The sequence below is a fragment of the Mixophyes fleayi genome, chromosome 3 (genome assembly GCF_038048845.1).
Source record: "Mixophyes fleayi isolate aMixFle1 chromosome 3, aMixFle1.hap1, whole genome shotgun sequence".
Taxonomy (NCBI): Eukaryota; Metazoa; Chordata; class Amphibia; order Anura; family Limnodynastidae; genus Mixophyes; species Mixophyes fleayi.
In genome coordinates this window covers 215,364,856-215,388,366 of record NC_134404.1, presented here as the reverse complement: position 1 = coordinate 215,388,366, position 23,511 = coordinate 215,364,856, and the positions used below count along the sequence as shown (strand labels likewise).

Genomic DNA, 23,511 nt, shown 5'->3' with positions numbered 1-23,511 from the left:
AGTAAAATTTGCCACATCTGAATATGTAATATACTGCCAACAATACATTCTGTGTTTTCTTATTGTGGGGCTTTCAAACACAGGAAAATGTGTACAGGTGGGAGAGAACTTTGATCATATAAAATGTATAAGTGCAACTGAACAGGGAGGCGTGTAGTCTAACGTACCCCCGTATTTCACCAGGGACCCCTGCAAGGAAGTTTGGGCTTAGCTGCAGGTCGCAGTTCTCCAAGATAGTCACCGGTGTAGCGACAGTAGCAGACAAGCGTAGTCTGACTGTCCAGGTCAAAGCCAAATGAGCAGAGCGGTACACAGGGAGGATTCAGAGAGTAGCCAGGTCAAGCCAAATAACCAAACTAGCCGAGCAATAAGGTACCAATCGTAATACAGGAGAATAGTAGGGAACAAGCTGAGTCAGAACCAAAGAATACTGGATCAGAAGTAACAGGAGATGCTGGAATAGTGAGTGAAACAATACTCTGGCACCCTAATGGTGCCAGAGGATGCTATATAAACAGTAAGGTGCACCCTGATTGGGTGAAGGAGATTCGGCAGTCAGAGTGAGCAGGGAGAGCGTCCCGTTGCCCAGCAATGGGACGCGAGTCAGCTGGGCATGCTCACGCACAGCGTGCAAAAAAACAAGGGAGCGTCCCGTTGCCAGACAAGGGGACGTGGCTGTCAGAGGAGCACAGGCGCCCATCTCCTGCACCTAGTGTCAGTGCGGAGACAGGGCCTGACAGTACCCCCCTCCCCTGAAGAAGAAGGTTTGGAAATCTGATTCTTCAAGTACTTTAATAGCAGGTGGGGAGCATGTAGGTCTTCTTTATCCACCCAGGATCAATCTTCAGGGCCATAACCCTTCCAGTGGAAGAGGAACTGAGTCTTGCCGCGATTAGATCGTGGCCTCAAGATGCATTCAACCACATATTCGTCGCCCAGAGCCGTTTTGATAGGAGGGGGCGGAGGCTGATAATTGCAGAATTCATTAAGAATCAGCAGTTTTAGTAAGGAGATATGAAATTAATTATGTACGCGGAGTGAAGGAGGTGGATGGAGCTTATAGGTAACCGCGTTAATAATATGGGAGATGCGGAAAGGACCAATATATCGAGAAGAGAATTTCATTAAAGGCAGCTTGAATCTGAAGTGAGTGGATAGCCAGACCTTGTCCCCTATGTAAAGAAATGGAATCTTCCTACGATGACGATCAGCAAAGAGCTTGTGTCATTCCGAGGATTGTAGGAGTTTAGACCATACTTGAGTCCAAAATTTCAAAAAGTCACAGAACATATCTTGAGCTGCAGGTACTGATGCACTGGAAGCTTCCGAAAAGGTGGGAAGTATAGGGTGTCTGCCAAAGATGGTAAAGAAAGGAGTAACTCCGAAAGGATTCATGTTGATGGATATTATGTGAAAACTCTGCCCAAAGTAGATAATCACTCCAAGAGGATAGGTGATCGGAGCAGTAACAACGGAGGACTGTCTCCAAATCCTGGTTGACCTGCTCAGTTTGACCATTGGTCTGGAGATGGTATCCTGAGGAGAATTTTAGCTTGATTCCTAGATTATTGCAAAAGGATCTCCAGAATCTTGAAATAAATTTTACACCCCTATCAGAGATGATCTCCAGTGGATAACCATGGATAAGAAAAATGTATTTAATAATGAAAAGAGGGCTAGTTCAGCAGCAGATGACAACTTCTTAAGAGGAACGAAGTGTGCCCATTTGGAGAAACGATCGACCACCACCAAATAGTATTGCATCCATGGGTATTGGGGAGGTCAGAAATAAAGTCCATGCTAATGCTTGCCCAAGGAGAGTTGGAACAGGGAGGGGAAGAAGAAGCCCAACTGGGGAACGCCTAGGTGTCTTGTGATGAGCACATACTCCGCAGGCTGCAACATACTTGTGAACGTCAGCACTCAAGGAAGGCCACCAATAGCTATGGGACAAAAGGACAATGGTCTTCTTAACCCCAGCATGGCCAGCGAATCTGGAATTATGAGCCCAAGCTAACAGTCTGGGACAAAGATGGGTCTCCACAAAAGAGTGTCTTAACTGAGGATTTAGTCAAGGGCAGAATCTTTAGTGGACTGATGATATGTCTAATGTCTGCATGGCAAGAATCCAGCGGATCAAAGACCTGGACTGGGCATCAGTCCTGGGATTTTTAGACCCGTATGATAAGTCAGAATCAACTGGACTCTAGAAAAAAAAAGTGACCAGCGGGCCTGTCGAGGGTTAAGGTACTGGGCAGATTCCAAATTACTGAGTTTCTTATGGTCCGTGAATACAGTAATAGGATGGAGAGCGCCCTCAAGAAGGTACTGCTATTATTTTAAAGCTATCTTGATGGCCAGACGTTCCTTGTCTCCGATGTTATAGCTGGCCTCACCGGGTTTCCTAGAGAGAAAGCCACATGGGGAAAAGGAGGAGAGGACTGCTCCCACGCCCACAGAGGAGAGGAAGCGAGGAAGCATCTACCTTTAGAAAAAAACGGTTGGAGCTCGTCAGGTTGTCTCAAGACAGGAGCTGTGGCAAAAGCTACCTTTAGAGCTTTGAAGGCCAGAACTGCCTCCTGAGGCCAGTTTTTGGCTAGTCCACCCTTACGGTTAAGTGACGTGATGGGCGCGATCACATGATCAAGGAAGAGAAGTTTTTGATGAACTGCTGGTAATAATTGCAGAATCCAAATAAAATGCTGAGTAACCTCTAGGCCAGAGGGTTGAGGCCCCTTCCTCGGGTATATTATCCCCCGCATGGATCTTCAAATGGATCCTAAAATGGATCCATTTGAAGACCCATGCTGGAGATAATATACCCAAGGAAGGGGACCCGATGATGGCACTTTTCCAATTTGCAATACAGGTGATTGGTATGGAGACGAGACAGAACTTCTTTGACATGATCTTGATGATAAGGTTCCGAGAAAAGTCTAGAAAATCATCAAGGTAGACGACTACTGATTGATACAAGAGATCTCTGAAGATTTCGTTGATGAGTTCTTGAAAAACTGCAAGGGCATTACAAAGCCCAAAGGGCATCACAAGGTACTCATAATGCCCGTCTCTTGTATTAAAGGCGTTTTTTCACTTGTCACCCTGGCAAATACGAATAAGGTTATAGGCCCCTCTAAGATCCAATTTGGTGAAAATCTGCGCTCCACGGATCCGTTTAAAAAGTTGTAATATGAGGGGAAGCACATAGCGTTTTTTTTCCCCGTAATAGCATTCAGCTTACGGTAGTCAATGCAGGGTCTAAGGGTACCATTCTTTTGTACCTTTAACAAAAAAGAACCCTGCACATGCTGGCAAGGAAGACTTGCGGATAAAACCACATACAAGATTTTCAGAGACGTATTCTGACATGGCTTGAGTATATAGGAGGAAATAGGGGGAAAACCCTGCCCCTATGGATGCATTTGTTGAGCGTGAGGTTAATGGGCCATCCCAGGGATGGTGTGAGACAGGGACTCAGCTGTAACTTTGCTGAACACATCTAAAAACTCGGTGTAGGCCTCAGAAGAACTGACTGCAGAGTAGAGGCTAGACAGAGATCGAAGCCCTAGGAGGGTGTACAGCAGTCAAACAATGTTATTTACATGTGGATCCCCAAGATATGACTTGGGCATGAGACCAATCGAACTGCGGTTTGTGAGTTTTAAGCCAGGGAAGGCCCAGAATTACAGTATTGATGGATTGAAGAAGAATGAGGAAACGTATCCACTCAAAGTAAAGCGCCCCTACCAACAACCATAAGGGAATGGTAATGCGGTCGATGGGACCGTTGGGGATAGGATTACCATCTATTGCGGTCAGTGCCAGAGGCTGTGGCAATGGAAGGATGGAGAGACAGAACTTGGAAGCCAACTCGGCGGAAATGAAGTTCCCAGCGGATCCAGAGTCCAGGAAAGCTGTCAACTGTGGGGGTCCATTTGGAGAGAATAGACTAATAGGCATAAGAAATTCAGAGTCTCTCAAAGAGTAGGGAGTGAGGGACTTGGATCGTAGGACAACCCCCCTAACATCACCTAGGATGGGGCGTTTCCTAGGCCCCTTGGAACATGAGGAGACAAGATGACCAGAGTCCCCACAATATAGGCAAAGGCGGTTCTTGTGTTTGTTACGCTCCTCCTGGGAAAGACAAGAGAGGCCTATTTGCATGGTTTCCTCTGGAGAAGTGCTGGAGACTGGAACCGAGGTGCCAGGTGAGGGAAGGAATACCAGGTTCGCTCTCGTCCTTGAGTACGCTCCCTGTGGCAGATGTCCACCTTAACACAAAGAGAGATTAAATCTTCAAGACTAGACAGAAGCTCAATGAAGACCAGGTCGTACTTAATGTGGTCGTTTAACCCTTGCCAAAAGGTGGCTTTCAGGGCCTCATTGTTCCAGAAGAGTTCTGAGGCTAAAGTTCAAAACATGCATGGCATATTGCCCAGCAGTAAGTGAACCTTGACGGAGAGCTAATAGGCTAGAGGCGGCAGAGGAAACACGGCCGGGCTCATCAAAAACCTTACAAAAATTCTTAATGAAAGTGGAAGAATCCTGGAGCATTGTATCATCCGTTTCCCAGAGGGGAGAAGCATAAGCCAAGGCTTGACCAGAGAGTAGGGAAATAATATAAGCCACTTTGATTCTCTCTGAGTCTGAATTTTCCGGAGCAAGCTCAAACTGAATAGTGCACTGGTTCAGGAACCCATGACTTCTCTTGGGATTGCCATCGTATTTTTCCGGCGAGGGAATACGTAGGCCTCTGGAACTAGGGTGCTAGCAGTAGACATGGTGGCAGCAGTAGATACCTTTACTGCTAAGGCAGCTTGGCTTGCTGGAAGAGACCCCTGTAGGTTGCCTAGGCGAGATACAACAACTTGGAGGCATTGTAAGAGCTGTGCCTGATTGGAGTCTTGCTGATCCACCTTCTGGGCTAAATGGAGCAGAAGGTCTCAAGCTGAGGGTTCGATCTGTCCACTCATTATGGCCAGAGTATACTGTCACGGAATTGCAGGGATGGGTGCTAATTAGAGATGTTCACTGACCCGGTGTTTTGGTTCTAGTTTTGGTTTTGGATCTGGATTAAATATGTGTTTTGGTTTTGGTTTTGGTTTTGGCAAAACAATCCTTGTGTGTTTTGGTTTTGGTTTTTGATCCCTATTTTTTAGAAAAAATAGCTAAAATATGCTAAAATCATATAATTTTGCTCTTTTTTTGTTCCATTATTATTAACCTCAGAAACACTAATTTTCAGTCATTTCCAGTCAATTTTGAACACCTCACAGGTCACAATATTATTTTCATCCACTTTCGTACAAAGACTGCAGCGAGCTGGCTGGATGCTAAGCGAAAGAGCAACGACACAAACACATGGTAGTTCATAGCACATATAGGAAACATTGTCACCCAGCTGTGGCAGAAAATAAAAGTGGTGCAAGATGGAATTGTCCATGGGCCCTCCCACCCAGCTTCATGTAAGATATTGAAAAGGACATGTACAGTTTAACAAAGCAAGTGCTCCAGCGACAAGGAGTGCAACTTTTATGGCTGAAGTGCTTGATTTGTTAGGGCCCCCAAAAAAACAAGCTAACAATGGGTTTAATGCACCTAAGCAAACAGTGCTGTCAATGAACTCTACTGTGACAAGTCATGGACCAGTGGAAGCAGTTCTTGCAAGTGATAAGAAGAAGGCCATTGTCATGCCTGGGTATAAGACCAAAAAATCCACCTCTTATGTGTGGAATATTTTTTACCCAAATATTGACAACAGTTATCTATTTGTAGCATTGTAAAGCCACAGTCAGTCGAGGGACCTTAACCATCAAGGAACCTCATCCATGTTACGTCATTTGAAACAATTTCATGGAAAGCTCTTGGGAAAATCAGAAACTTTCGCTAAAAAATAACAACAAGCAGTCCAGCATCAGCTACCAACCTTCTCTCAGCTAGATCCCAGCATCTGCAATCTACACCCCCAGCACCTTCATCATCAACATACTCACAAGTTATCGGAGTTAGTCTTGCATCCAAGTTACTACTCCCCTTTCCAGGACAAGAATCCTTTAGCGTTAGGCCCACTGCTGCTGCTCCTGCTGGTGGGGGTGGATCTTCAACCCAGAAGCAGGCCAAGAAGAAGACTACTAGTAGTTTTCCACAATTGACTATTATACAATCCTTTGCAAGAGGAAGAAGTATGAAAGCTGTCATCCAGTCGCACAGCGGATCACAGACGCCATGGCGTCTATAATAGTATTAGATCTGAGTCCCATATCCACCATTAATGCAGCAGGAATAAGACAGTTAATCTCAACACTATTTGACTAGATAAGCAATTCCTCACCTGTACCAGGAGGTTACAAAAAAGAAAATAATTGGGATACAAAATGCCATTCTACCCACTGTACACTTAACCACATATATGGGGATAAGCGGAACTGGGTAAACTAAACATTATATGACTGTGACAGTCTATTGGGTTGGTAAATCGCCTTCAATAGCAGGAACAGCAGCAACATCTAACAACCAACGTCAGATCTTTCAGCCTACTCTATATCATCTGCTTCACTAAGAGGCATACTGCTGACAACCTGTTTGAAAAGCTAAGGGATGTTATTGCAACATGGCTTATCCTGCTTGGACTCTCCTGAGGATATGTGATTTCTGATAATGCCACCAATATTGTTAGAGCATTACAGCGGGGGGAATTCCATCACATTCCCTATTTTGCTCATACAATCAACTTGGTGGTACAAAACTTTTACAAAAATGACAGTGACATGCAGGAGATGCTGTTTGTGTCCCGAAATATTTCGGGTAATATTCAGCATTCTGTAGCAGCATGTAGGAGAATGCAGGAGCTGCAAGAAGAATAGAATTTGAGGGTGAATATACATTAGTCCAGCGCAGTGGAGAATTCTTTCTGTGTTGTGCCTTGTGCTGAAACCACTCGAAGTTGCCACCTGTGAAGAGAGTGCAGACACTGCTAGCTTGAGTCAAGTGATTCCACTAATTAGACTTTTTGAAAAGCAGCTAGAGAATTTGAAGGAGGAAAGGAAGCAAAGCAATTCCGCTAACTATGTTGGACTTGTAGATTAAGTACTTTATTCGCTTCTCCAGGATCCAAGAGTTATCAACATCTTGAAATCGGATCGCTACATTTTGGTAACTGTGCTTAATCCTAGGTTTGAGAGCTATGTCTTCTCTTTCTTTCCAACTGACCCAGATCTCAAGAGATGCAATGAGCTCCTGGTCAGCAAGCTGACAGCTCAAGTGGTACATGACACAACGACGTCTCCTTCAGTTTCTTTAGCAATTGTTTCTAGGAAAAAACTTAGCTTTCCCAAGACACCCAGTGGTGATGCAGATGAGTCAGCACCACATTTTGACATTTGGTCTGTCTAAAATAATTACCCAAAAATCGTGACCGCTCTGACGTAAAATGAACTACAAATTCCATGAGGAAGACCATTACTGGCAATTACATCAAAGTACACAGACTTCTGTGATGGTGTATTCCAGTGCGGATGAATTAGTATTATTTGAGGATGATGTACATACTGATTAGGGGGAATATGATTACAGTGTAGATTGTAGGTGCTGAGATATAGCTGAGGGAGGGGAGCTAGCTGATGCTGCTATGCTTGGTAATATTTTGGGAAGAATGGCATGTTGGCAATTTTATGTTTTTCTACAGGAAACTTTCACCTTTATTAGAAAGGTGTTTTTTCTTTACAAAGGTGCAAGCTTTTTAATTACATTTTTGTTCCCTGACTTAAAACCACTATGCACTTGAACATAGACTTTAGCACATGAGGTCGAGGTATTAGTATCATCATGACTGAGACTGGAGGCAGCCTTATTTTAATTTTTGTTTCAGCACTGAACACTGCCAAGTCTTTTGTTTCTGTATGACCTATGGCACAGTAGAATGTCACTGTAGATTTTGAAGAACACTGTCAGCCCTATTATTTCTATTTCAGCAATGACAATTAGCAATGGATCTCTCCTGTTTGTGTGTTAGCTATATAACACAGTACAATGTGACTGCAGATTTAGAACATGACTGCCAGCCGACAGTAGGCGCCCGTATCCTGCACCTAGTGTTAGTGCGGAGACGGCGCTTGACAGTCATAATTTCACAGTTTAGTTATATTGGTTCTGGTTACTGCTAACTAAATAGTGGTGTAAAAGTCAAGTTGTGTTGTGCAGCTAATAAAACGTTCTATGAGCTCATTTTTATTTTATAGGACAACATCATAGGCAAGCAGTATATTTAGCAGAGCAGACTTATAGCATGAAATACAAAAACACCCATATAGGGTCTGACTGAGAGGTAAACTTAAAGATACCCCATTTGCTTATGAGCAATCAGCGTCTACACATGGCATCCACATCTATATTTTGAGTATCATGTCTCTTAAATACATGCAACAATAAATCTAGCATATAGATTTACATCAGAATAAAAGTGTGACAATCATCATCAAGCAAAATTTGCTCCCAATTTAAGTAAGTGCAAAATATATATACTTTAAGCTAATGTATTTCAAGACCAGTACAACTCATAATAAGACGTATCACAAATTGATGTGATTATCTTCAGTTTGCACTCCTTTACAGTACTTCACTTGAACGTGAACGCACCTAGGGAGAAATTTATTATTGTGCGGGTTCTGTGGTGGTTTTGAAACCGTCTCACATCGCGTTCGATTTTGCCCTCCCAGCCGCCACATTTTCTATCCATAGATTTGGAGAGAGTAAAGTGAAATCACTGGTGATGTGCGACGGTTTTGAAAACCATAAATCACATGCGGTTTAGGGGAAACTGCCATTAGTTGTTTAAAAAATAAAAACCTTCCTCCATTTCATCAACAGTCCATGCTACCTATCATCAATCCTGGTCCTCCCGTAGGGTGGGGGGCCCACCTAGGGATGCCAGGTTCTTACCGATCATTCCAGACATTAACTCATTTGGGAATTGAACTCCTTGGGTGCAGTCCGGTTTGTTTCAATGGGTTTTTATTTTTTGTTCTATGAATTACATTAGATCAAGCAAAGAAGAAAGTTATAGATAACTATTTAAATCTACCACTGCATTACACTAAATATTTGGGGTTCGAGAATGTTAAAATTAATATTGCAGCAACAATAATGATTTATTACTTCATCTAAAGGGAGCACTATTATTTATTATTTAATAGACAGGAACACTATTATTATTTATTATATAGAAAGGGCCACTATTGTCAATTATTAAATAGACAGAGGCATTATTATACATTTTGTGACCCTGGTACCCGCTGTCTAGGGGTACCAAGTGTGTCACAAGGCTACTTTCCATTGGGCCAGGCATCCCTAGGTGGGGGGGCCCCCATAGATGAACAGGGAGATGCTAAGTAGCACAGCTCTAAAGAAGGGGAGGGAGCTTTTTTTAGCCTTTAATTTATTTATTTTTACTTTTCACTATTGTGAGGCAAGATGGCTCTTGAGAGGCAAGACCGCATACAGTTTAAGTTTTCTTGTCTCTCACAATCACCTCATTTTTCTGGTTGCTTGACAAAGCGCAAATTGATTAATGCAGAGCTTTGTATTTTCTACATACAAAAAATCAGGATGGCAATTAATGTAATGTGATGTTTTGTAAAACTGTCATTTCGTGGCGGCTTTGCCTATTTCATTTTTACAAAATTGTACAATGATAAATTTCCTTCCTGATCCAAGAGTAAGGGGCCACAAGTGCAAGATTTGTGCAACTCTATATATATGGAAGTAAGTTGCATGCAAGTAGAGTGTATTAATTTTGCACCAAGATCTATTTTCACATTGGATAGCTAGACCATTATTTTTTTTTTCATTTAGGCAAAGAGGCTGCCCTGCTTCTACAGTCCTTAAGCAAGCTGAACACACCAGAGGAGAAGCTGGAAGCCTTGACAAAGAAATATGCAGAACTGGTTAGTATTGCATGCATGGAGTCAGCAATCTGTATTATTATTAGTATTAATTGAGATGCATTACTTTTGTCAATGTGAATAATAAAGCAATTAAGACACAATTTAATACAGCATATGCAAATCTAATGATTGCAAATTGTTGGCTAAAACGAGAGATGGCCTTGACAAAGCTACACTAGCGAAATGCGTGTCGTTGTTCGCTCTTTGTGCCTGCCATATTATATGTAAGGGAAAAAAATGCTAATAATCACGGAGAGCGAGTCCTTATATTCTATGTGGGGCTATTAGAAATTAGCAGACAAACGGGATATACTAGATCCGGTTTTTTTGTCAGTATCTCAGCAATACCTAACAGGTGGACAAACCAATACAATTGGAGTAATAGCGTGTAGCTATCAAGCTATAATCCACTAATGAATGGGAACCTATCATGGGAGAAACATTAGACAAGAGACCGATATGCATACTGAAATTTACAATGTGAAACAATGTAATTGTCACTCACCGGACTGTGAGTGCTACTTCTAAGGTAGCTAGGAACCGTGTCCGTCCATTATAATGAGGTACTGCGCATGTGCAGTCCCTTTTAACCTTCAGTTCTGTTCCTTTAACGTAATTGGCTGATCAGGCAACACTCCCTATATTAAGCACCTGTGGTCAATACCACATGGCCTGATCTTGGAGTCTCATTCCTCATGAGTCTCTGAAGGTGTTCCAGTGCCTGCTCGTGTGTTCAGCTGATGCTGATTCCTGTTTGCCGCTTGTGGTTTCCAGACCACTTCTATTCCTCGTGTTCCTAGTGTCTTCAGCAGCTGATTCCTATCCGCTGCCTCCGTGTATCTACAGTTACAGATTACTGCAAACTCTCCTGTGTTTCATCGTGACTCCAGCAGCTGACTCCTATTCGCTGCCTCCGTGTATCTACAGTTACAGATTACTTCAAACTCTCCTGTGTTACATCGCTACTGTTCCAGCTGATTCCTGTTAGCTACTTCAGCGTGTCTACAGAGTCCTGCTCGTCTCAGCGCTCCAGTCTGCATTCTACCTGCCGTCAGCTGACCCGCTGCCTACTGCTTCTACAGTGTGTCCATTTGTGTGAACTTGCCTGTTAGCATCGAGTCTACGCCCCTCGGCTTCCAGCTCTGCTACATCGCTTCAACTCTCCCGTGGTCTCCTGCTGTTCAATTCGATATACTACTGCTTCCTGAGTATTTGTCGTCCTTGCTGGCCTACCTACAGTGCGCTGCACCTACCTGCCGCTTCCATTCTGCAAGGACTTCTCATCTCGTCTGTTCCCTGCCGCTCAGCTATCCCTGCAGCTATCTCTAACAGCCTGCTCATCTGAACCACGGTATGCATACTTCTCATTGACTGTACTGGTGTATTGCATATCCATCTGGACTGAGTTGTTCTCCTCCGGAGTTTCCATCCTCTGAGACTATTGCTATTATAGACTGTGTTTCCTTTTGCTGGACTATTCTAGTGACTTTGTTTATCTGTGCAGTGCTGTTCATTCATTATTATTATTGTGTGCAGTTCAACGTGGGATCAAGTTCAGTGTACCCGTGTAGACTCTGCATTGCATTTATCTCCTCGTGTCCTTCCTCACATATATATTCAGTGGTACAACTTGCTAGAGGCAAACCACTGATTCCTGTTTCCCTGTGTCACCAGTTGCATATATCCTCTCACATAAGCAGTGGTACAACTTGCTACACGCAAACCACTGACTTCCCCGTTACCTTCACCTGGATTCCATTCCTTCACTACAGACAGCGGTACAACTTGCTATACGCAGACCGCTGACTTCCACCTCCTTATTACTCCTGGACATTCTTCTCACTATAGCAGTGGTACAACTTGCCGTGCGCAGACCACTGACTACCCTCACGTGTCCTTGTCCATCCAGATCCTCGTGTTCAGTTACCTATTGTTTACCAGTGCTGCTAGTCATAGACTTTCTGAGCATTCTCTAACCATCTGCTGTTTCCAGTTCCATTATCACCCTGCCATCAGAGTATCATATACCAACTCAACTGCTCTGATAAGACCATCAGCGGGTGATACTGGGTAAAGACTCCTAGTGCCCGTGACAGTAATAAGTCTGTTTTTGAAGACTTAACACAGAGGTATAATAATACCATAGATATCTAGATCTGTGTTATTTGAATTAGATTTACTACATACTAGATCAGTTGAAACTGCTCACGAAATCTTAATTTAACATCAGATAGAAAAATTGTATACCTACTATCTTGAATCTTATGATAAACGTGAGAAGATCAGTAAAGAACTGTACACCTCTTGGGAAACAATACGTATTGGGAGAGATAAATTGGTATATATGTCAGTAATAACTATCCAGGTTTATGATTACTAATTCATAGTTTTGGAATTCTTTTTAAGATCCAACATAGCGGGGGGTGGGAAGGAGGTCGGACCCCCATTTTTCTTTTCTGCCACTGCTGTGTGCCAATGTGTCCTAGATGTGCTAGGAACTGCTGTGTGTTTGTGTCATTGCTCTGTCGCTTACCATCCAGCCAGGTCGCTGCAGTCTTTGTTGGAAAGTGTATGAAAATAATATTGTGACCTGTGAGGTGGTCAAAATTGACTGTGAATGTAAACTTGAAATTAGTGTTATTGAGGTTAATAATAATGTAGGAACAAAAAAGAGCAAAATTATGTGATTTTAGCATATTTTAGGATTTTGTTCTAACAAATCCAAAACCAAAACCAAAACACACGTGGGCGGTTTTGCCAAAACCAAAACCAAAACACGAAGCTAATCCAGATCCAAAACCAAAACCAGTTCACGGGGGTCTTTAGCTAGCATCTCTAGCTAAAACAAAGAATGATAGGATGCATTTTGTAAATGAATTGCATATGGGATAAGACCGAGCCTGGTTCTTATCAATTTTAACTTGCCCGTGGTCCTTTATATTTTTACAAATAATTGCATTGCATTTAAAGGGGGATTTATGCATACTGCCATTTTGGTAAGGATTGGCTATTTTAAGTTTATGCTACCTTAACTCTCCCAACTTCAAGAACCAATATATTTTTTTCCAAAACGGTAGTTGAAATATTTTATTTAATACTCAAGTATATTATATTTTGTTAATACACTTAGGAGTGTATGTATTAAAACCCTGCATCATGGAAGATTTACTATCTTCTATCTGGTAATTTAACAACTGCTGAGCAATGCTCAACTCGTAAGAGGAATACTTCAATGCATGCATGAGAGTGCATGCTGGACTTCAGATCCAGATGCAATAACAAACAATATAGTTAATATAATATATCTAATAAATATTAATATTATTATTATTATTATTATTATTATTATTATTATTAATAATAATAATAATAATAATAATAATAATAATACAAAATGTTTTAAAAATCTTTATTTTAGAAAAACTGTAAAAATACCTGATTTTACTATTAAAGAATTTTTCTTGCAGTGACCCCTGGCTAACACTATCCTGAGATGTCAAAGATAATTAGATTTGCACATGCTTTGCATGAGGAAGCTTTGCCGGAAGCCCCTATCAAATGTTACTGCCAGCAATAGCCTTCACCAGCTTGGACCTGATCAATTGGAAAAATCCCTACCTTTGGCAAAAATTCCCATTTTTGCCAGCTCTAAGGGTTTTCTCCTATTGATAAATATTCTTTAATTAACATGTCATTCAGCTGGCATCGCAGTTTTCAAAAGATTATGGTTATTCACTAAGTAGACTGTCCAGGAAGGTGTGTATTTTAAATAAAATTAATTCTTGGATAAAACAAGTTTAGAAGCAGCCATTTGGGTAAAATGAAGATGTCTGTTGATATTATGCATCATTTGATAAAAGTTAAATATTTAATATTTTCTGTTTGTCTGTTTACTTCAATTATTATTTATTATAGTAGCCATTATTATTACTATTATTATTATTATTATTATTTATTATTATTATTATTATTACATTTGCTGTTTTTTTATCTACCTAGCTTGAAGAGCATCGGACAGAGCAAAAGCAGATGAAGCAGCTGCAGAAGCGACAATTGCAGATTATAAAAGAAAAAGACCAATTACAAAGTGAACATAGCAAGGCTATACTTGCTCGCAGCAAGCTTGAGAGCCTGTGCCGAGAGCTGCAGAGACACAACAAAACACTTAAGGTTTCTTTTACTAAAATAAGTGTGCAAAGCATTTCTCATACTCTATATCTCAATTTCCCAGAAATTATTAGTTTTTTGTGTATTTGTCCAGAGCGCAAAGTAGGAAATAAAATTCTGAGAATAATTATCACAGTGCTATTCAAATACTTACACAAAGAGGGTTACATACATCAAGCATTGTGCTCGCAGGCCGAATACTATACAAAAATAATGTCGAAACCTTAGAGTCTGTGGAGATTATTAGGGATGGTAGTGCCACAAAAAGGCACCAGAGAACCTTGTGCACCCTGTGGGTCTCTAATTAGACAGCCAGGAATTAGCACTTGGATTAGAATCTAGTACTGATATGCTTTTAGAGTATTTTAATTTTAATACAACTCAAAGCAGAATATTTGAGAATAAGAATACAACACCATTACACGCACATTATTTTATTTAATCATCTTGCTTTACAAAAATAAGACTGTATATATAGTCATACAGTACTCACAGGTCAGTCTAATATTGCCCCATAATCAGACACTTTGCCTGATACTTGTGCATACACCAAATCTGAAAGAAGAGAAATAAAAACTCAACAATGTAACTGTTTTTGTTTTTTAATGCAGTAAAATTCACTGTAAATTTTTATTAAACCAGTGAGTGTCCCGTGCTACATTGCTACATTTTCCTTTTCTTTCCCTGGGTGATATGTATGAATTACAAGTGAGGGTGCACCTTCCCTTCAATATGTTGTATACAAGAAATTATATATTGAGTAAATGGAATTAATATTACAAATGATATATTAACGGGATATTGGATTCACCCAGTGCGACACATAGTCGTTGAGTACCAAATCTGAAAGGTCTGACCATTCGGCACTAGGGCCAAACAGTTGGATTAGAAAAGGCACAGTTAGTTTAATCAGTTGATGACCACAAAATCAGATTTACTACCTGTATCAACTTATTTCTAAACAATCCTGCTCCTATGTGGATCAGCATCAGCATTCTTTGCACCTCTGGATCACTTTAATTTTTTTGGAGTGTAAATGCCTCTTGCAGCTATTTCTAAATTTCAAAAGTCTTTATGGCTTCCCTTTTTTTGCTTTTCAATCATTTATTTATTATTTGTTAATTTTTTGTCATCCTGAGATATAACAAAGTGTTACGGCATTGGATACAATTGCATGCAGAGTGCAGATTTTTCTCTGGTTTCAGGTAAATGTTCTCTATGTTCTCTGGAATATTCGCTTCATTCTACATTTAATGTGCAGAATTTGGAGGAATTTAAGTGTTCCATGTGGAAATCCCCCTTATTAGCTCCGTTCTTCATGATGACGTATCATGTTCTGCTCAGTGATACATTGAATGCAGAACACAATGTGAGAAGCTCAGTCACAATAATTACTGCTGCAGGAAGAAGGAATTTAAAGAGACACAAAGAGAGAGACAGACAGAGAGACAGAGGAAAAGAGAGTGGCAGGAATAGAAAGACAGAGAAAATGAGAGAAAGAATGATAGAGAAAAAAATGAAATGGAGAGATAGAAAAATAGTTAAAAGAAGAGAGCGAAAAGGGGAAAAGTTACAGATACAATCAAAGTTATTTTTCTCAAATTTTTAAAATAGCCAGTCCTGGCAGTGGTTTTAGATTGGTAAAGGACCTTGGCACCAGCAGTGTAGACATGCAGAGGAAATAGCATCTGTGGCTGTCCAACAGTTGTTATAAATTATTATATGATTGGAGCATCACTGCTGGTTCTGGGTTCCAGATACTGCTCCTAGTGTTCAGCCTTGTTTCAGATGATAGGCTGTGTAGATTGTGGGAGGTTTTGCCTCCTCTAACCTCACAGACATTAGTTACTGCATCTGGAAACAACGCTGTTTTAGAAGAAGCCTAGTAGACAAATTTACTGGGCCTTTGACATTTGTGTCTGATGCAGTCATGCCATTTCACAGATTAGATCCTGTTATTGAGAGACAGAGTGATGGCTGGGCATTGAACGAAAGACCTCTGTAAATGTAAGGCTGTCACTTGTGCCTACGGACACGTTGGTCGTTGAAGGAAGAAACCATGTGCATTAAAGATGTTACCTTCATCCCCGTTGACCCTAGCATTCATTCTGCTGTTGAAGAGGTGTAAAAAGTGCTGGTTTCCCTTATGTTGACTCCTCAGCATGACTGTGAGATTGTCACCTGCCTCATCTGCAGTGCCCAAATGCTTCAGTGTATCTTACCCTTCATCTAGAGACAACACTGTTCCTCCCCCACAGTCATTGTCACCTCAGCATGGAGTCACCCCTTTATAATTTATGAAAGACAATTACTAAATGCAACAGAAGCAATTCCCACAGATGTCAATAGGTGTATCAGCCTCTGCTAATGGGCAGACATGCCTCTGATGTATAAGTCAGAAAGCAGTAATTCTTATTGTACACCAAATCAAGATCAAATTAATGAATTTGAGCTGCTGTTTATATTAGTCATGCAGGACTGGTGCTGCCACTAAGTGAACCAAGCTGGCCGACTAGAGCACCAAGGATTAGGGGCCCTAAAACTTTGATTGTATAACCTAATGCTGTGTCTCCACCAGGGAGCCAAAGTTAAAGTGTATAGACAGTGTTCGATAAGATTTGCACGGGATTCCAGAGCAATTTCATGCATCTCTATTCCTGAAAAATAAACAACTGCCTGAGAACAGAAATACAGAGTTGATAAGCAAAGAAGTAAGCTAAAATAGCAAAGTAATGTATTTAGTAAAAGTTTCAGGAAGACATGTGCAAGAAACAAAATGAAAGTTTAGAGGTGGAAAACGCAGTTTAATGTAAATATTCAGTAGCATACAATAAAATACAATTAAGCGTAAATATTTGCTGCTTGTAGATTAACTTCTATAATGTGCTTTTAGGAAGAGACAATTCAACGCGTGCGAGAGGATGAAGAAAAACGGAAAGAAATCACTAACCATTTCCAGATAACACTGGCAGATATCCAGAGTCAGATAGAGCAACAGAGTGAGAGAAACACTTCGCTGTGCCAGGAAAACGCAGAGCTGGCAGAGAAACTCAAGAGCATTGTTGGCCAATATGAAGTCAGAGAAGAGGTGAGGTAGAAGCAGCTGTCCAAAATAGCAAACTTCATTGAAAACATGCAAATGTGTAACTAGGGGCAATAAAACACTTTACAGCCAACCAAGACTTTATATTATATTGATAAATAACTATAACATGTGTAATATACAATCATGCCAAACAGTAAATAATTGTCATATAAAAATATTAACTAGTGTAACTCTCATCTACACAATCCACTTTTGTCATATTAACTATTCTTCTTATCCAATAATTGGAACATGGATATTATCCTGTGGATATCATTTTCTTGACATTATTTTATTGACTTTGAGAAATCTACAATGCATATATTAATAATCTTGGGACTGATTCATTAAGGAACTTAAATTAAGATGTTTCTTATTTAAGTCTCCTGGACAAAACCATGTTACAATGCAAGGGGTGAAAATTAGTTTTCTGTTTTGCACATAAGTTAAATACTGACTGTTTTTTCATGTAGCACACAAATACTTGATAGCTTATTTGTACACTGAATTTTGAAGTGGATATTTGTGTGCTACATGAAAAAACAGTCAGTATTTAACTTATGTGCAAAACAGAAAACTAATTTTCACCCCTTGCATTGTAACATGGTTTTGTCCAGGAGACTGAAATAAGATACTTCTTAATTTAAGTTCCTTAATGATTCAGGCTCCTTGTGTTAAGTAAAACTGCAATGAATCTAGTATACAAAATAACTGCATTAGCAGCACAGGTCATAAATCTAAACTGATATTTCAATGGATTTGTACCATGTTTGTATTATTTGTATATTATACAATGCCAGAAAACACTCATTATTGCTGTTTACTTTAAATGAAGTATTTCAGTTTTTCTCATTCAGTAAAGAGTATTATTCAGAAAACTGGACAATGTAACAACATGATTGAAAACAGCACAAAGCTGATCTATCCAGAGGCAACAAATGTTTGCTTTCATTGTCCATTTTGTGCTAGACTGATGTTAATACCTATGATCACAGATCCCAAAATGTTGTAATCCCAAGAGATACACTTGGATGCCAACCCACAGCTTGTTGCATACCACTATAAGGGTCAAAATGTAACTCCTCAAATCTATATGTAAATTAATTGCATTGGGACTAAAGGGCCACTAAACCAAAAATATAAGCTGGCTTATACTAAGAAGCTATGCATAGCATTAGCGCAAACAGATATGTAAATGTTTCAGGAGTTTATCATTTTTAAAAATAATAGCATATAAGTGTGAATGTAGTAGGTGAGTTTTCTATACAGAGCAGACTTTCAGTCTTAATGTCTGTTAAACACTACTGACAGGCTACTGTTTTGTGTGAAATTGTTGACAACAGAGAACAGTTTTCAACAGTGAGGTTGGGTATAAATTTTTTTTGTTTGTGATAGGTCCCCCTGCTCTCAACGCAAGTGACCAAGATTGATTTGCCGATTCTGTAATACAGAACTGGCAGCGGCCCGGGACAAACAGCTGCATGTAGCGGCCCTGAGTATTCAGCTCGAGCTAAGGGCATTTTAGTCAAAACCTTTTATCTAGGTTTTAATGCAACTTCAACTTTTTCTTTTTTGTATGGATTTCTTCTGGTAGTAAATTGAAAAGAAATGTTCCTTGATTTTTCCATTGCTACTTTCACGTGGCTCAGCCCCAGAAATTGAGCACACAATTTAATTGGCCATTTCATCTGAATACAAAAATACCAGTTATGTTTTCTTTATTTAAGTTCTGTTGTTAGCTATAGGGTCCAAGTTTTATTTTGTGTGTAATAAAGTTTGATAGATAAAATTTGGGGATCAGGATTTTTTTGTGGGTTTGGGGTCATATACATTCTGCATGATATTTACTTAATACAGCACAAACGGGTGACACCCTTGCAAAATGCCTTTGTTTAATGCACAATAGATTAATGCTGTATTTATATACTTATAAAGAAGTTGTATTGTTGACAAGGACTTTTTAATTTTCTTTTAATATCGTTATTTTATTTATATATTTTTGTTCCAATTTCTTGAAATTTTTCAAATTATTAGAATTTGAAAAATAAAAAAAATGTACTGGGGACTAGAGAGATGCACAAGGGTCTTGATCCATGTCTCCCCTGCAAATCAGCAATGTTAGATAACATCAATTAGTGATCTATTGCTAATAAGAGGCATTGATCGCCTCTCTCCTGCCCTACTATGGCCAACCCCTTTTACAGGAAGTCCCTGTGATGTCATTGTAATGTCACTGAATTTCAAGGTCATCCAACTAATGGTGCCTGGTCACAGAACTACAACCAGAAGCTTTCAGTGTCAGCCTGGTTCCAACGCCAGTGTGATAACAGGTGCTACATGGCCACCATTCTTGCAGGCTCTGTATCAAACTATACAGTTACACAGACTAGCGGTTGGCAAGTATTTAAGAAAAGCTGCATACAAAAAAACAACAACTAATAATTATAGGGAACATTGCCCACTACTGTACTCAGGTTCCCTCAGTATTTGGAGGGAAATGATTCTAACTTTGTGCCAGGAACTGGCAGGCAAATTTAAGCCAGGGTTTAAGCACATTAAAATGCCCCATGAGCAATCCATCCTTAAGTTGGTTTAGGTACAGAACACTGGGGCTGATTTATCAAAGGTTGAAAAGCCCTTTTGCTTTTGTGTTTTCACCCCATATATTGATGGTATCGAGGTGGTACTCCCTGTTCTGGTAACACCATCCTCAGAGGCCATAATCAGAAGAGAGACATTAAAAAATGATTTATTCTTTGAACCATGCAGTGGCAGATTTGAAAATGTAGCACAAATTAAAGAAGTGGCTACAGTGTTATAATTAACAAATACCAAAATAAATTAAACTTTATTCATTCATTCAGTTTTCAATTCTAAAAAATAAAGGTAACGATATATATATATTAATTTTATATCAAGAGACTGCTAAAAGGCTACCATTGAATGGCTTGGGCCGGCATCTGCCAAACCACACCAGCTGACATTCGTGCATGCACCCTAAGCAGGGACGAGCTGGTCTGGGGACAAGGGTGTATGTTTCCCCAAGGCCAGTGTCCTATGGAATAATTTGACCCAGCATCTAGTCAGGTAGTATTGATTAGTGCCATGGGTCTCCTATGCATGGCCTATGTGGCCTTGTCACTATAATCACATAATTCCAGTAGGACCAATGATGTGACAGTGAATGACACAGCCTCATTAAATATGGGCCTGGCCAATGGGGACACATACACCCCTGATCCCAGTCCAGTCTGCCACTGCTTTCAGAGCATGCACTAATGTGGACTTGTGTAGTTTATCTGCCAGAGTTGTCTTTGAGTTCTAGTCCAGTCCTGAATGCTATTATACTATTTTATCTTGTTTGTGTCATCACCATCATTTCTATGATTCAGTTTTCTTAGTCTAAGGATTCCTGACAAATGCATTATCTTCTTACAGCATCTGGATCAAATGTTTAAACAGAGAGACCTGCAGCATAAGTTGGTGGATGCCAGGCTAGAGCAGGCCCAAGAACAAATGAAAGAAGCAGAGGAGAAACATACACGGGAGAAAGATTTTGTAAGTGTTGTTTACACAGATTGTACTCTGGTCCGTAATCAAGGTTCAGCCAACCTGATACCTTCAATGAAGACCTCATTGTTTCAATGAGAGGTTGTTATGTAGAGTTTGAGTGCCATGTCTCTGTAATGCCAACAGTTCATTTAATCTGAAATACCTACAATAAAATGAAGATCAGAAAATCATTAACAGTACTGAATGTCAATAATTAGTTAAACAATTGAGCTCAATACAAGGCTTCATATAAAGCTCTATATGTAGTGACAGTGCTAAAAAAACACTATTTTTTTAGTGATTTATTGCTAATCACCAAATCTATTAAAAGCAAATCGACATATAAATAAACAGTTTTCGATTTTTCACAAAAAAAATCACCATACATTGCAAAATCATTGTAATACCTGATTTCTCAGTCCTAAGTATAGAACGGGGATCGATTTAATAAATCACTGTGGGAAATACTAAATTTATTACACTGTTTGCGAAACAAAGGAACATAGAATTTGATGGCAAATATAAACCGCATCTAATCTGCCAATTTTTATTCCTGAAATTTTCAGACCCTATTTAATCCTTAGCTTTTTTTCAGATTATTACAGCCTTATGTTTATTCCAACCATGTTAAATTACACTGACCACATTATCCTTAATCACCTCTGTTGGTAGGTTATTCAACCTATCTATTACGCCTTAAATTTCCCCTAAACCTGCATCACTCCAGTTTTAGTGCATGTCCTCTTGTTCTTATACATCTCTTCCTAGGTAGAGTACTTATGTACCGTACCTAAGAAGAGAACATTGATATATTTGATCACTTCTATAATATCCGCCGCTGCAGAATCTGTGGCACATTACAAACAAATTATGATGAGGGTAATATCCCTCTATCCCTTCTCTGCTCCAATTTATATTACGTTCCTTCAGTCTTTCTTTGTACATTTTTCTTGTGTAGACCATGCACCATTTAGTAACACAAGGTGTAATTTATCTATGTCCTTCTGAGATATAACCTCCAGAGCTGAACACAGTATTTTAGGTGTAGTATTACCAGTAACCTTCTCTCTTTCTGCATCTAATTCCCCTCCCTATGCAACCTAGCATCCAACTGTATTTCCCTATTGCTTTGCTACATTGTTTTCCTACTTTTAAGTACCCTGAAATATTGACGTCTAGATCCTTTTCCTCCTCAGTAGTTGTAATTTTTGTGCTGTTAATACTATATTCAGCTTTTGGATTTTTGAGTCCCAAGAGTATTTTTTGGCATTGAACTGTATTTGCCACACTTTTGACTATTCATCTAATCTATCTAGATCATCAATCATTTTGGTGTATATATTCTGTTACATAACTTGTGTTATCTGTAAAAAAAATAATTTACCATGAAGTAGTAATGTCACCAATAAACATATTAAAGAGGACTAGTCAAAGTACAGATCCTTGCAGTACCCCACTGGTAACCTGTCCCACATCTGTCATCTATTTAACAACCAAAATTGTATCCATAAATGTTCATGTATAGAACCTGTTTGTTTCATGGGACTTCTCAAATTGTATAGTTGCTTTCTTGCTATCCGATATATGAGTTCCTATATTCATTTGTATTTTCTTGGCATTGTGTTTGTTGTGGATTGGAGTTGTTATATAGGTGGCTGCTGTAGGACTGAGTTTTGAGCTGTATACCATTTAGTCTATTTTACAAAATTGTATCCACTTAAACATCTTAGAATCCATTACCAAATATTCCAATTCATTAGTCTTCAATGTGTCAAAGGTCTTACTAAATCTACTTATGCTATATCCAAGGTTCCACCTTGATCTATCAACCTTAGTCACCTAATTAACAAAATCAGATTTGTTTGCCATGATCATTTCCTAATAAATCCATTCTTTGTGTTCTTGCTGGATTTCAGATATTCTACAATTCTTTCTTTCAGCAGCGTTTCCATTAATTTACCACTACTGATGTTAGGCTAGATACTCTATGGTTGCCAATGTCTTTTCCACTTTTGTGAACCAGGAGTAAACTTGCTCTTTTCCAATGCTTTGTAAATACTCCTGTTAGTAGTGGTGTTAATACTTCATTTAACCAGCACCATTAAAGCTCTTTTAGTATTCTAGGATGTATCCCAGATAGCTTTACTAGCTTGTCTAATTCAGTTTTGAAAGTTCTGTCAGATCATCATCTCTATAAATTTACTCATGTCTGTCATCTTTATATCAGTATTCCTTATTCCTTATTTAGTGGAGGTCCATTTTCTTGTCTCGAACAGAAATACAAACTTGGATGATCTGCTACTCTTGTCTTCCTCCAGAAGACTTTTTCCTTCTATCTTTAGCTTTACTTTTACTCCTTTTGTTTATTTCCTCTTACTAAAGTATCTAAAAAAATGATTTTGTCCCTGTTAATTACAGATTGTGCCATGTTATGAACAGCGTAAAACTTTACACATTGAAGTCTGTTTATATTTTCTAAAATTAATTTTGATTTTACAATGCTTGTTACCTCCTTTGAGAAACAGATTTGCTTTCTTTCCCTTGTGTTTTTTCTTACCTGCCTGAGACAAAGGTATGTTATTTTTATTATTGTACACTTTAAATGTTCCCACTGCTCCTGTGGTTCATTGCAGAAACTCCTCTCTCGTGTACACATTTCCTCATTACACCTTTGCTGTTGTATGGTATGTGTCATCCTCTGACTTAATTCTACACCACACTGATTGATGGAACCCAAGTTTCACTTACCTCTAAAGTTCATTCACC

The 23,511-nt window shown here is 39.5% G+C and overlaps 1 protein-coding gene across 1 annotated transcript in view; it reads left to right on the top strand.

The window, feature by feature from the left end:
• The window catches only part of TXLNB (taxilin beta), a 52,851-nt gene that overhangs the window by 15,121 nt on the left and 14,219 nt on the right, over positions 1 to 23,511 (top strand). The window contains exons 3-6 of the mRNA XM_075203116.1: positions 9,850 to 9,941; positions 13,941 to 14,111; positions 17,002 to 17,196; positions 20,632 to 20,751. Coding sequence (XP_075059217.1) covers positions 9,850 to 9,941; positions 13,941 to 14,111; positions 17,002 to 17,196; positions 20,632 to 20,751 — 578 coding nt within the window. The remainder of the gene's footprint in view (positions 1 to 9,849; positions 9,942 to 13,940; positions 14,112 to 17,001; positions 17,197 to 20,631; positions 20,752 to 23,511) is intronic.